The 14,655-nt window shown below is 40.5% G+C and overlaps 2 protein-coding genes across 7 annotated transcripts in view; both read left to right on the top strand.

Moving 5' to 3' along the window:
- Positions 1-993: 993 nt before the first annotated feature.
- Positions 994-6,582, top strand: cgrrf1 (cell growth regulator with ring finger domain 1). Of its 2 annotated transcripts, none has more exons than XM_088648318.1 (6): positions 994-1,175; positions 1,790-1,926; positions 2,819-2,996; positions 3,351-3,498; positions 3,914-4,021; positions 4,837-6,582. In XM_088648318.1, the coding sequence occupies exons 1-6, from the start codon at positions 1,012-1,014 to the stop codon at positions 5,191-5,193; spliced, it is 1,092 nt and encodes a 363-aa protein (XP_088504444.1). In that variant the 5' UTR covers positions 994-1,011; the 3' UTR covers positions 5,194-6,582. The 2 variants fall into 2 exon arrangements, with proteins under 2 accessions (XP_088504444.1, XP_088504443.1); XM_088648317.1 differs by having other exon boundaries at positions 4,834-6,582.
- A 3,969-nt stretch (positions 6,583-10,551) lies between these two features.
- Positions 10,552-14,655, top strand: part of samd4a (sterile alpha motif domain containing 4A) — a 44,174-nt gene continuing 40,070 nt past the window's right edge. For 2 of the 5 annotated variants that reach the window (XM_088648315.1, XM_088648312.1), the window contains exons 1-2: positions 10,552-10,775; positions 12,087-12,677. In XM_088648315.1, coding sequence (XP_088504441.1) covers positions 12,482-12,677 — 196 coding nt within the window. In that variant the 5' untranslated portion in view covers positions 10,552-10,775; positions 12,087-12,481. Of the gene's footprint in view, positions 10,776-11,249; positions 11,946-12,086; positions 12,678-14,655 lie in introns of those variants that run through there. The other 3 variants (XM_088648314.1, XM_088648316.1, XM_088648313.1) reach the window with 3 other exon arrangements.

Below are 14,655 nucleotides of genomic sequence, written 5' to 3'. Positions count from 1 at the left end.
GGTCCGATCGAGCATTAAATGTTCGATCAGAAGTAATTAACGCAAAATGTAATGAATAAAATTTTATAGCAACGCCTGTACATATACCTACAATTACTAAATTATAAGTCTAATGTAAAATGTAAAATATGGAGCAAAAACTGTTCCTGATCATTCTGCTCGAGAAAAAACGCGTGATATCAGAAAGTATACTCCTGCCTTCCTATTTATCCATAAACTTTACATAAATTTTAGTGTTAATTGTCGTTTGCTGTAATTTTTTAAGAAGGGAAGTACTCAACAACAGATGAGTCCCCCGACACGTCCTGCAGTGCTAAGCATTGTACGGTGATGCAAAATGAGTGTATTTAGCATGGCAACCCTATGCTCAACGTAAGTGCAATTCTAGTATAAAAACACAAGTGTTTGAAATTCCATTATAAGAATATGAAATTTTACAGCTTTGTTCCAAAACGTGTACTGTATTTATAACAATATACTACATTATATTATTAAAGATACAGAGTGTCATGATTTTATAGATTAGTCTATACATTCAACATAACCATAACCTATTTCGATAAAAGTTTTAACTAAAAAGGGTCAGATCTATTGGTGTTTTTAAAAGCAAGCAATTAAAATGGACTTCTTTTGGAAAATAAATGACTTGATTATATAGATTTTAATCTATTAAATGCGTATGAAATTATGATTAATTATAGAATAGGTCCTCTCTTGCGTCCAGTCCTTCCAGTGGCCTCGACCCTTACTAACCACTTTCCAAGTGTAAGCGGTTTATTGATTATGGATGGATGCTTACGTAACAAAAGAGACAAGAAGTTAAAATGAGCTACCAGTATTAATTTATTTTCATTTATTTTCTCTGTATGCATTCTCGTTGATTGAATACCAACGTTTTCCTTGTTATTTGGTTCATTTTTGATTGAAGCATCTCAATTGGTTCAGCTTTTCGAGTAGTTTAATCCCTGCTTTGCCTTTCTTGAGACCTCCAGGCCACCGTAGCTATAATGTATGCTGAACGACTTTGTTGTGATGGTTCAGCACTCCAGTGGAGTCTTTACGGCCTTTGACATGGCAGCTGTATTTCTTGTTATGTTATACGAATATTCTCCGCTTTTTTACATCTCAGTCGTATCTCTGTGTTTTGTAATCACAGCAGCTATGGTGCTGGGCTGGTAAGTCATTCATGTTTTAGTAGGTATCTGGGTGTACTGTATTTTTCAGCAGTGTTTTAAAATAAGGAAGTTTACTCTCGCATCGATTAAAAAAAACTTACACTTCGATAGCTAGAAATATTACAGATGCTGCCTCGCGCTTGTGAATTTGGAGGATTTATTGGAGCACGTTATTGAGAATTGTTATCAAGCGTTTTTAACGTTAACCAAAAAAAAACAATCCACAAAGTGGATGTCGTAATCACATATTCTGATTGGCTGTTAGCTAGGCAACCCTATTTACATGAAAAATAAAAACATTTAAATTATAGAGTTATCACGTAGAATCCTACAATAGGCAGCATCTAGGGTAAAATAAATGTTTTGTAGAGTTGTATCGTCCCGCAAACTGATGCAGCTAATACTTATTGTTGAAGATGACTTAAGCGCGTCCCGTTGAGATCCTTCTAGTATTACATCATCATCTTGATAATTATTGAAATCGTAAACGAGTAATATCTGGTGTATGTGCTGATGAGGTTCCATATTCACTAATTATGAACTTTGAAATGTTTATTTTCTTCGCTGCTATGCTGTAATGTCCTCTGTGTGAACATGCTTTTCTTTCGCAATAGGTTTAGTTTTGACGTGCCAGTAATTTTACGCAGCTCCGACGACACAGACTCCATCCCGAATATCCCTGAAAAGAGAATGGTCGAGGTGAAAAATCCATTTGCTCTAGAGATTGACAGCACAGCCTCTTCAGTGACAGGTAAGGGGCATGTTAAAGCACAACCGCTTTAGAGGGGACTTTTTATTGAGCATTTTTAATACTATTTAGTCGCTTAACTGAGTGTAAATGCAGCAGGGGGCACTGGATGAACTGTTTTACAAACAAGGCAGTGGATTTGAGAGGTCATAAGGTGCACAATAAAATGAGTCACAATTTGGTCTGTATCATGTCACTTCTTTAGAATAATAATGACAAGCTTAACCCTAAATTCTAAATAATATGCACCATACATTTCTATGGCTTCACTGCTTAATGAAGATGTCAAATCAAAGGTAGTGAATTGGCAATGAAATTAAATCATTAGGTTTTCTTTGATTCAGTGGGTACAGGAAACATTTAAACTCCATACTATGGTGTGTATCATAGGTGATTTTGCTGTTTATCTTTCTATTTCTGTTTTGTAAGAAATTTTAATTGGATATTTTTGTCTGAGGTTCAAAAGAAGTCCAACAGATATTCAATATTTTCTTTAATTTGAGTAGTACATGTTAATCCATTCATTGTTTCTCATTACAATGTATCTAATAATGTGCAGTGCCACAATATCTATTCCTAATGACCACAGCTAGCGCTCTTCTTAATTTGATTTTAAAATTGCATATATGAACTTGAATCTGTAAAGTATCTTTTGCTTGGAATAAAATTTAGAACTGAATTATCAAAATGAACCCAGTGAGCTTCTTCAGTATCAACAGTGCAACATGAACTAGCGCTCATAAGTGGGAAACTACATGAAAACTACACTGCAACTAAACAAATCATATCACTAACAGAAACTTTTACTATCGTGATAACGTTTTACAGGTTTACTAAGCCTTTCCTGTTTAATTTTTTCTGTTCCAGGAATGACCGGTATCTTGTCTGTTTTCAGGTGGAGTAAGTCTGAAGCCCAGATGCCTGGAGAACTGTGTTCTTAGTTGTTACTGGGGCTGTACTGTTCAGGGCCTGGAGGCAGCACTACAGACTCATCAGTTAAGCCAGAGGATTAACACACCTCAGAGGTTCGAAGAAGCTCTGTGCTCCGATTACCAGCATTCACAGACCTTCTTGTATCCTACACCAAAACAGGTTTTGTCGTGGAGTACTGGAAGCCACAGGGAGTTCAAAAGTGTTGAATTTGTTCAACTTGTTAATGAAATCCAAACAAAAAAACTGTGGATATATAGAGAGAACTGTGTATGTACAGTATATATAGAGACAAAAATAGAATTATTTCGGGTTAAAAAAGTCACACTTCATGTAGTTTGTTTTCTTTTGATCTCTGACATTAAACCATCTCACTATAAATGATGTAAACTAACATGAAGATACACTTTGAAAATATTTCTGTGACGCCATGGATAATAGGAGAATATCTAATGTTTTGTTGTCTTCAAGCTGTTTGTGCTTAACTACAAGCTCAGTATTGACAAGGAAGACACAGAGGAGAGGCACTGTCAGCTGCCTGCAGACTTAGGAATAGCGGATTTTGGGCAATTGCCTCGGTCACGCTACCCCTTGTTGGCTTTGTTGACCCTGGCAGAGCCCGAAACAAGACAGCTGTATGAAATTGTAAGTGAGAAGGGGCTAAGCTGTCTCTTTTTGCTGATTTTGGTATTTTATATATCGGATGTTTTCCCATTTTATCTGTTTTCTGCTACAAATGCAAGTTTGCCTTCTGAAGCCTCAAAACTGTTATCGCAACATTTATATTGTTGGCATATTTGTAACCACAGCTAAGAGGATAGTTCATTTTCAGGTCCTCATTTTTGTTTTGCAACAACAGCAGTTGGAGAAACTTGTTTTAGAAGTTACGAAACACCATACTAGTGTTTCAAAATCTCGCCTCTCTGTCAGATTGCTTACCTTAAGATTTTGCAGCCATTGAACAATTTCGTTCAGTCGGTTTTCATGCCATTTTTTATGCCATGTGTTTTGTGCTATGGATCTCAGACTTTCAGGTTTTTTTGTTTTTTTTTACTTTCAGGTTGCCAATTTGACTGTGATTCACATTCCTGATGAAAAATACAGACTGTCATCACGGATTTTGTATCAATACATTCTGACAGCACAGGGGCACATGTATGATCTAAAGGTATAGTCAGTTTATACTCTGCTAGCTTGGCTCCAATGGGGATAATGTGTTAGGTGGGGTTAAAAAAAGACTCTAAGTCTGTAAGACTGCATAAGCTTTATGAAGCTGCCATATCACCCTGCAACTCACAACTGGCAGCCCATTGAAGCTAAGCAGAGTTGAGCCCGGTCAGAACCTGGATGGTAGACCTCCTGGGTAAAACTAAGGTTTCTGCTGGAAGAGGTGTTAGTGGGGCCAGCAGGGGGCGCTCTTCCTGCAGTCTGTGTGGGTCCTAATGCCCCAGTATAGTCACGGGGACACTATATTGTAAGAAGGCGCTGTTCTTCGGATGAGACGTAAAACTGAGGTCCTGACACTCTGTGGTCATTACAAATCCCAGTGCGCTTCTTGAAAAGTGTAGGGGTGTTACCCCGGCGTCCTGGCCAAATTTCCCCATTGGCCCTTACCAATCATGGCCATCACCCATCTATGAATTGGCTTCATTACTTTGCTCTCCTCCCCACTGATAGCTGGTGTGTGGTGAGCGTTCTCTTGCACTATGGCTGCCGTCGCATCATCCAGGTGGATGCTGCACACTGGTGGGGGTGGAGGGGAGTCCCCATTACCTGTAAGTGCTTTGAATGTCCAGAAAAGCGCTATATAAGTGTAAGCAATTATTAATTATTATTATTTATTTTGTTTCATAGAACTGTATAAGAAAATATGGTTAAAGCAAACCTCAGCCCTGAGAGTTAAAACGTAACTGTGCTGAACGGGACTGCTCTGGGTTCTGGGTTTGTCTTTGAGTGGTCTGCTGTTGTTTTCTATCTCAGCAGCTCTTTATGTCTGCGGACGGCAGGGACTGGTCCGGGGAGACGGAACCCGGGCCCAGCGGTGAGGAGGGGGAACAGGGGGAGGATGCCGAGCGGGGGGTGGCGCGGGACTGCGTGGTCTGCCAGTGCGCCCCTGTGAACCGCGTGCTGCTGCCCTGCCGACACGCCTGCGTCTGCGACGGCTGTGTGACGCGGTTCCGCCACTGCCCCATGTGTCGCACCTTCGTGCTGGAGTCCTTTGCCCTTTCTCCCCGCCTCGCCACAGGCCAGCGAGAGGGAGCCGTGGCAGGACCCGGGCTGCTCGCTGACGGGCACAGCCTCCAGGACGATGGTGGGGCAGCTTCAGCTGTCTTGGCGTAATTTCACTTTATTGTAAGGAAGAATACAGCAAGAGAACGGATTTCTGAGAAAGAAAATACTTCCCCAGTCCATGCAGCTGTTTCTTTGGATTCTGTGTATCCCATTCAATGGGAAAAAAGAGCACCCTAAGCTGAAAATGTACTTCTTTTAAAGACCTCTCACAGAGGTTGTGCAGTGGAATGGTGGTCGTAGGTCGTTTCTGGCCTGGAGCGCCTTCTGTGTGGAAATCCGCATTCTCCACATGCCTGCAAGGGCTTTTTTCCATAGTCCAAAAACATGCCGTCTAGGTCAATAAGCGTTTCTAAATTTCCCCTCCACATGTATGCCTGAGAGCATGTGAGTGTCCTGCCCAGGGTGTATCCTGCCTCATGCCCATTGTCTGCTGGGTACGGCCATCTCTCCACAGCTCTGTATTGAATCAAGCATCTGCTGAAAATGGAGGAATGGAATTCTCACAGAGAAGCTGGAGGACATAAAGGGAGACTAATTTATTATGTTTTTACCCATTTGTACAGCTGGCTGTTTTACTGGACCAATTTCAATGAAGTACCATTCTCAAGGGTACAAAAGCAGTGTCTCTCCTGGGGTTTGAACCCCCCTCAAAGTGTTTTTGAACCACCTTCCAGTTACAAGTGTGTTCATGTGGCTGCAGGAGTGCTTTTAAACTCTGCCTGTTGTGAACTAGGATCTTTTTTTCTACAGTATGCCAATGGCATAGAAACTGATTTGTTACCAGTCTGTTTCTTAATTGTCAAAATCTCCTAAGTCCCTTCAGCCACAGAATAGAAAATGTATATTAATGAGCCCAATTTAGCCTTACTGGATGTATTTAAAAATATAAGATGTCAAAACAAAATTATAGAAAAATGTGTTTTCAAATGACCAGATACATCACTTGAAGAACAAATCTTGCCAACACTGAAGTACCATTTAATACAAAGAAAGATAATCTATGATAAAAATAGAAATAATATCTTTCTATTTATGTAAATTATTATAAATATAATATTTATATTGCTTTTTCTTTGTTGAACTGTAATTTATTATTTAGCAACTGATTCAGATCTTCACAAAATCTAATATCTGACTGTATTTCTGAGTTGTCAGTATTAACAAAACCAAAAGAGAAAGCCCTGAACAATCTTTTGCTTTCCAGATTGTCAGTGTGACATAAATGAAGATGATCACTGGCATGGGTGCCTGCAATTTTTTAGCATAGTAGCTGAAAAAATATCCAAACATCATGTTTGTGAGAAAATGTTCCTGTTATCACTTAAGCCACTTTATGTTTTATTTTGGGGAAAGTTGTTATGGTTGGAATGTGTTATTGTAATTGTAAGTAAAAGTACATTTTGAAAACTACAAATAAAAGTCAAGGATAGAAAGAAAGCCTAATATCTGTCTGTTGGCAGTGCTTAGTTATAAGAGTCTTGAATTCCCACAGCCCCTCACATTCTTACGAATTATGAGATTCTTATAAAACTGCAAAATCGAAATGCCAAAATAGCTTCCTGCTTTTACAGACTTCATATAGTCATATTCATACAGAAAAATATCTCTTACTCTAATGTATTATTTATTTTAAGCACTTCATACCCACATGTTAAATTTAAATGTTTATATATCTCAAGATTTTTGCCTTGTTTCTCTGTTCACTGTGAAGAAATCTGTTGGGTGGACTTCGGACATTTTGAATTTTTTCAGGTCTGCTCATAATCGTCTCTGATCAGGACTAAAAAGGTTTTATTCCTTCAGCCTATCAGTCCAAAAATTGAAAAAAAAAGCATTTTTATTGAACTGATATGGCTAATTATTATGGCTTATCGTGGATATTTCGTAGAGCTAATTATTATTGTTTTTCTTAATTGAAAATGAGACATAAAATCTGTTTTTGAATCTGTAAGAAGCACGGAGACATAAATGCATTACTTGGGTTTAAAACAATTCACCTTTTGATAATTGTCAGCTTTTGCATAAAGAGCTTTTGCAGAACACAACATTCTTTCCTTCCTAACTCAATAAATGGAGAGGTCATTGACATGCCTGACTGCTAGTTCACAGTTACAGACTTCATATCAACACTCCCCATCTCCAAAAGTTATTCCCTGACTTATTAAATGTAAGAAACAGTGTGTTTTATGTATACATGTAAGGTGGGAAGTTTTTCCAATGTTTAGGTAACATTTACTCTAGTAAACTGTTAATAATCCATGGAGTTCTAGAGGTTTTTATAGCCTACATCTTAATTTAGAAATCTTCACAGCCTCTTGCTAGGATGAAAGAGCATTTCAATAAACGTAAAAGAGATGTCATTGTAATATTTTAACAAACTATATTTTATAAAGATCTTTAAATGATGGAGGCTGCCTCAGTATGCCAACCATGAGCCTCATAGTGCTGTTTGTTCTGTTTTTGCAGACATTTCGTTTTGATTCCACTAGGTGGAGAATGGAGTCAACAAAATGTGCAATGTTGTTCTTAAACAGTGCACTTCTTAAGTGAACTAAACTGTCACTAAACAAGGTGCTTTACAATCTGCATGTTAGTAGATGTTATTGGTAATGAACTTAAAAGCATGGTTACCATATTGCATGTGCATATTGCAATCACTGTTGATGATTGCATAACTTATTTTGACATTTCTACTTTTAAAATTGAAAATGTGCAAATTTACTTCTTACAGCATCAGCAATCAAACTTAACTAGGTTGAAATGGAGGTTACTTTGTCAAGCTCTGAGATGTTTGGACTAGGCATTAGAACAGGGTTCACCTGTAAGAGGATCTGGGCTGGGTAAAAATATTTGGGCTAAACCCTTTATATTTATACTGTATATGCATGTTAAATCTTCAACCTTTCTAGATATGAATGCCAGGTACTTTCTATTGAACAGAGATATTTTATTGTCTAAGTCATGTCTGTAGTCTTTGAATACTAGAGAAAATAGTGAATAGTTCCCCATTGGAAAACCAAGATGTTGTTTCGTCTTTATTCTTAACTCTTCGAGCAGGAGCAGGGTCTCCCAGAACTGGTGGTTTAATCTGCTGTTTTTCTTACCGGTCGAGATCTCAGTTCTTATGCAAGCTTTAATTATGATAGTTGGCTTAATTGGAACTGTTTTAGCTCCTAAAAGGTTACAGATTACACCTTACTGGCACCTGTGGTTATAAATATGGATATTAGCTTGAAATCAAACAGTTTGGATCTGAAACAAAGATTTCATCCATCTGTTCATTTTCAGTAACTGCTTGGCGCAATACAGGCCAAGTCGACAGTGGGTTTTGGCAGGGTACACTCTGGACATGAGGCTAGTACATCCATCCATTCACTTTCAAACAGGTTCACCCAATTCAGGGTTGCTGGGGGCACCGGAGCCTATCCTGGCAAATAGCGAGGCAGAGCACACCCTGAACTGGACACCAGTCCACGGAGGAGGCCAGTATAAAAATTTCTACTTAACTAAATAGTTCAGTTAGTAATACAGCTCAGCTGGAACAAAAACCACCTAAGGGTGGCACCAGAATGACTAGGACTGAAAAGCCTTGTCTTTCCTGTCCATTAAATGGATGTTTACAATTGATAAATTGATCATTTTACTGCCATGCAGAAGCCAGTAAAAAGCACAAGAAAATAGTTCAACCAGTTGTTCCAACTAACAACTATCTGCTATCTATTTTGGTAATAGAGATAAAGTATTGATGATTGACTCTGTGTTTTTCTTTGGTGAACAGTTTTAAGTGTTTTTAGATTTCTCTCATTTGCCCGATCCTTTTATACCAGTATGGTCTCCACTGGTATGTGGAGAGAGACTGCTTTTATAACTGCCATAAGGGTTAGTTATAATCCCCAGGTCAATTACAAAGGTTTCTCTGAATCTAAACCAAGGGAGGGTTTTCTGGGAAAACCAAGTTTATCTCACCATTTCCTCATATACTTCAGTCGCATTTATTTTCTATGGATGGATTCCACTGAAGTTCTGCCTGGGTCTGGCTACACTGGGCTCTTGAAGAAAGATGGGGTAAAATGGGATTTGTATCCAGCGTGGTGTGGCTTTATCTGGCCTGTAGATGGCCTTTGTGAATCATCTCTGATAGGAACCCCAGAACATTTTTTCCTTTTCCAGTATGAGCTGATACTGAGTGCGCTCAGATTAGGCCTATAAGGACTCATTGTGTCAGGCACAAGGCCTTCACTGTGAGACAATAGCTAGCTAATTGATCTGTTTCTGGTGCATCTGTACCAGTGTTAGCTTTCACCAGCTATCCCATCTCATACTGAAGACTGATGACTGCTGTGTGCTAAGGACATGGAAAAGTTTTTTTTTTTCTTGTGCTTGCCTTAATCTGCTTCATCCTTAGGCGTTGTGGGATCAAATAGTAACTATCTGTGTAGAAAACTTTACTACTGTGGTATTGGTTTTATACCCAAAACGTGAAGTGTTGATTCATCAAGTTTCTTCTTTTCCTCCGAGACAGTCTGAATGAAACAAGCATGTTTTTATGCTTCATTGCTCTGAATTACTTTATTTATGATCTGCACACAAGATGCAGTTCATTAGTATGTTTTAGATAAAACGTGTCTGATACAGCTCTTACCCTGGAAATGCCATATATCTTTGTATCATTTTTTAATTTTCCTAATGTATCAAAAATTCAGGCATTTGTGATTTGTTTTGTCAAATTTATCATTTAAACAAGATGCATTCAAACGCGAACCGTTTAAAGATTACGGTTTTAAATATATACATAGAAGATTCATCATTTTACATGGGATTAAGTCTAGGCTACGTTGGTTATTTACATTTATCTGCAGTAAAAGTAATTTATTGAGATTACACTGAGCATTTGAGGTGATTTTGGTGTGGAAATGGGAAAATTATTTTCGTTATGTTCATTTTAAGAATCCAAGAGTCGTTTGTAAAACAGTGGGCTGCCCTCTGTTGTGAAGAATGCGGCACTGTGAACTTGAGTTTGCAAAAAAGGCGCAGTATGAAAAAAATAAATACTTGAAGAAAGTTGAATTGGGGCATAGCGAAGTCGCTTTTGTCAAACCATTACAGATGTGTTTGCATATAATTTAAAAATTAATTCAGAAAATACGTTATAAAAAATGCAGAAATACAAGTATTCAGACTATGTTAAATACCTGACAGCACAATAATCAGATAATATACTTTCTGTGTTTAGCGTAGATTCCTTCGCCTTCCGAGTTTAGTGCCCACCCTCCATTCACACATACTCTTGTTTTGATTTTGTACACTTTGCTATGGAAACCCTTTTTTCTGACTTGCTAATCCGCGTCAGTCCTCTCCGTAGGATAGGCAATGTGATCCGTCCCTAACTCCATTCTCTATTTTTGTGCTTCCTACTGCTGCCAAGCCCCTGACGTAATGCTTCGTGTTAATTATTAGCATGTGGGAAGCAATGCTGAGGTCTCTCTCCTCCGGTTAAACTAGAGTAGCAGAGGGGAGGAAAGTTAGTCAAGATGGCAAAACACACAGATCCGGAGTGAAGGGGCACCGTTCCCCAAATCTGTTGCGCCCCGTTTTAATGATCAGCACCACCGATGCAGCTGTGCAGCTAAGTGAGTAAAACAAAACAAAAAAAACAGGATTTTTTGGTAGCAGTTTGTATCTACGCTTTTCGCGGTATAATAGGTCTCAGTTTCTATTGTTTGAACTTTTTTAATTACACTTGGGCTACAGAACAAATTTAAAATTGTTGATGCTCTACATCCGTTTTTTATGTCGTCGTCTTTGAGCACTAGAAATATAACTATTAGTAATTGTGTAATAATGCAAAGTTGGTAATACTTGCTACATGTCAGCTTGTTCGTAGGCACAGGGATATAATGTGTGTGTAAATTTGGTGAACAGCACTGAAGTGAAAACTACGGAATGCCGAAGTGTGTTTTTTCATGATTGCAGAATAATTTTAATAGTGTACACACTGTGGGGACCAGTATCTGTACTTATCAGCAGAAGTATAATTAATATGACCACTTCCACGTTGAGAGCTAAACCCTCCATTTCTCTGGGATTATGATTATCAGTGTATGAGGAGAAGACAGAAACTCCTTTGCAGTCGTTTGGGGGCGTTTGTGGTTTTGACATGGATCTGTGTGGAAGAGAGACTGGGTTTTACAAATGAAAATGGTCTCGGAAGCGACTTGACGAGGACGCGGAGCTTTCCGATACTTCAAATAATAGCCACTCAAAACGGGGCCGAAACCGGGGGGCGGATTGTACTTTTGGGTGTTGGTTGTGGCGGAGCCCCTCCATTAAAATAACAATAACACGGCAAGGGGAGGCAGTTTGGATGGGGGAAGATTCCACCCAGAAATAATGCGCCGGTTACTCCCGATGACTGTATTTTAAGGACTGGGTGGATGTATGTAGTTTATTTTTGCCTCAGTGCAGTACGTCTCAGGCCCGCATCCAAGGGGGGGTCTCGCTGTCCAGAATGGGGGTTCGCCGGAGTGGAACCCCGTTAAGTGCATGGCTTTCTGCGGCTGGGTCGATGTGGACTTGAGTGTCTTTTCTTTTTTTAACGTAGCGTGGTTTCTTTTTATAACCAGTCTATTTTTTCCTCCCACGTTAATCAAAGTCTGCAGAGAGTCGGTTTGCTGGCTGAAGCAACAGGGACAATGCCGCATTCCCTTTGCTTTCGTAACGTGCAGCAGGGATTACTGTTTGTACAGTATGCGTTTTTGGACGTTACAAGGATTGTCTTTCGTCCCCGATTGTGATTCTGTGTGTACGTATTAATTCGAGTATCGTGTTTGTGTGCAGTATGTTTATCTTTCAGTCTTGCTGCCAGTCTACTTTTTATAAGCTTATAACACTAGGGTGTGTTGTTAGTTTGTGATATCCTAATCATTTTATTTTCTTTGCAGATATAAACTGCCCCCCTGGGAAATGTGAATAAGAAAAAGCCGGTCCAACAGGCAAAGGAGACAAAAGTTCAGCTTCTCATCACCACAGAATTAGTGGGCCGAAGGGGTATTAAGCAAAAAAAAAACGCCACACATTTTTGCCCTAAGATCTTCTTATCCTTTAATGGTTCGACAGAAGAAGCAGAAGGACATGAACATACTACTTCATTTGGAGATTTTTGTAAGAAATATCTTTCATGCAAAAGCCACCGCGGGTTTGGAAGCGGCGTAGGAAGGCTAAACTCGGAAATTACACGGACGCGAAATACACAAACACAGCAGAACGAAGTTGGAATTTGTGAAGCCAAGACGCCGAGCACGCAGTTTCAGAGTCTCATTGGTGTCCCATCTAAACCATGATGTTTCGCGACCAGGTCGGAGTGCTGGCCGGCTGGTTTAAGGGGTGGAATGAATGCGAGCAGACGGTGGCCCTCCTGTCGCTGCTGAAGCGCGTGAGCAGGACTCAGGCGCGATTCCTGCAGCTCTGCCTGGAGCACTCTCTGGCGGAATGCACCGAGCTCCATGTGCTGGAGGGCGAAGCCAACAACCCCGGTGAGTAGCAATGCTGGGCCGGCTTTGGGCTTCTCCTCTGGGCCGAGGGGGCTCTTGAGTTCGGGGGTTGCGGGCAATTCATGAACCACCACACTCGGGGTAGGGAGGAAGGGGGGGTGCATCTGCTAAGACCCCACTCTAATATTGGCCACAGCCTTGGAAAGGAATGTCCAAATGAGATTGTATCTGTCAAGAGAGGCTAACGGGCCTGTGAGGTTTGTTTTACACTACAAGAGGGTGGTGACCATGGAAAGAGCATGCTGTAACCAGATAGGCTTATTAAAAATAGTAAAGAGCTATTGGTGCCATGATGAGAAGCCCTGCCTGTTTCACATTTTTTGGACCCTTAATCGCAGAAACAAATTGTTAGTCACTTCCAAACCTCCATTCGGCATGCACACAAGATGGGATTTCCATCAGGATTTCTGTCCTCTTCTACACCTCCGTGCTTCCATTGGCTGTACTCTGCATGAAGAAGGGCAGGCTTGGGAAGCCCTCTTGATAGAAGGTTTCTGAAGAGTAATCTGAGTAGCCAGTAATTAGCAGTGGCTAATCTGAGCCTTGCTCATGTCTCTTGCCTACTGTCGAGGATTCCCCAGGCAGTGGTGGAGCACCGGCAGACCCCTTCTGGGGTCAGTCAGCCCAGGCACTGTGGCTTGTCCTGGGACCGGGTGGGCGCCTGGCTCACCTGGTGGGGGACCAGGTGGCTCTGCGGCAGGGGGCGTGTCAGTGGAGCGCGTGAAGTGTTCTCTTCTGAGAGCAGCATCTGGAAAACGCACCCGATCCATTCAGTCACTCGCGATTCGTGATTCCGAACATGAAGGCCACAGAAAATCCTGGGCACTTCAGTTTTTCTTCCAGCTGTCAGTGTTTCATAGATTAAAATCATGACATGACTTTATGAGTCTATTCAGAGTTCTGAACGCTGTATTATTGCAGGAGGCCAGAGTCTAGGTAGTCTCGAACAAGTTGTCTTAAATGGGGCCATATGGTTTTTAAACTAGACTTTTTTATTTCTCATAGAATGGATTTAGTGGTGTATATTCACTTTTCATGGGAAAAGAAATCTCTTTGAGCCTGTTCGTATAATCTGTCTTTGGCCACGCTGTGCCTAACACCTGAATTAAACATTGCCTTCTCATTTAATGAGTTTCCATTCAGCTTAGCTTCCATTGAGTCATTCAGCTGAGTCTACTGCTCCTCACAGACCCACCTTGTCTACAGTCTTCTCACTGAAATTAGAGGTATTTTTGTTCTGTAGATCTGTCTGTGTGCTTTACACTATCCACATGCAGTCTATGGATATGCTTTTACAATACTAAATACTGTGAACAGTATTACTGTTTGTTGGAATGCTGTTTTGTGCTGCAGATAAATGTAATTAAGCTGGGAATTAAAGAAAATAAATATGTACTAATTTGTTTCCAGAACCTGTTGAGTTTTTTTCTTTTTCATTTGACAGGCATGTTTTGCTACAGATATTTTACTCAGCAGGGTTTTACCAGAATTGAAAACATCAGCAGGGATCAGTCAGAGAGAGCCCACACGTTCTCACAGGGCTTCATATTTTGTGATTGATCTGTGGTGGTAAAAGGTAGGATCTGTGATGGTAAAAGGTAGATCTCTAAAGATCTAACCTGGACTGTGAACACTGACTCTATCATGAAGAAGGCTCAGCAGCGCCTTTATTTCTTGAGGTGCCTCAAGCGATGGGGGATGCCAATACATGTGTTGGTGAACTTCAACCGCTGCACCATCGAGAGCGTCCTCACCAATGGGATCACCGTGTGGTATGGCAACACCTCTTCGCGAGAAAGAAAGGCACTGCAGAGAATGGTCAATATGTCCCAGAAGATCATCGGCTGCGGTCTCACCGAGATTAAACAGCTCTATGAGGACCGCTGCCGTGGTAGAATTCTGGCCATCACAGAGGATAGTCACCACCCCGGGCATGAGCTCTTCACCCCACTGCCCTCAG

This window comes from Lepisosteus platostomus, chromosome 10, assembly GCF_059453375.1.
Source record: "Lepisosteus platostomus isolate fLepPlt1 chromosome 10, fLepPlt1.hap1, whole genome shotgun sequence".
NCBI lineage: Eukaryota > Metazoa > Chordata > Actinopteri > Semionotiformes > Lepisosteidae > Lepisosteus > Lepisosteus platostomus.
The sequence above is the reverse complement of the archived record's forward strand: the minus strand, read 5'-3'. Positions and strand labels throughout refer to the sequence as shown.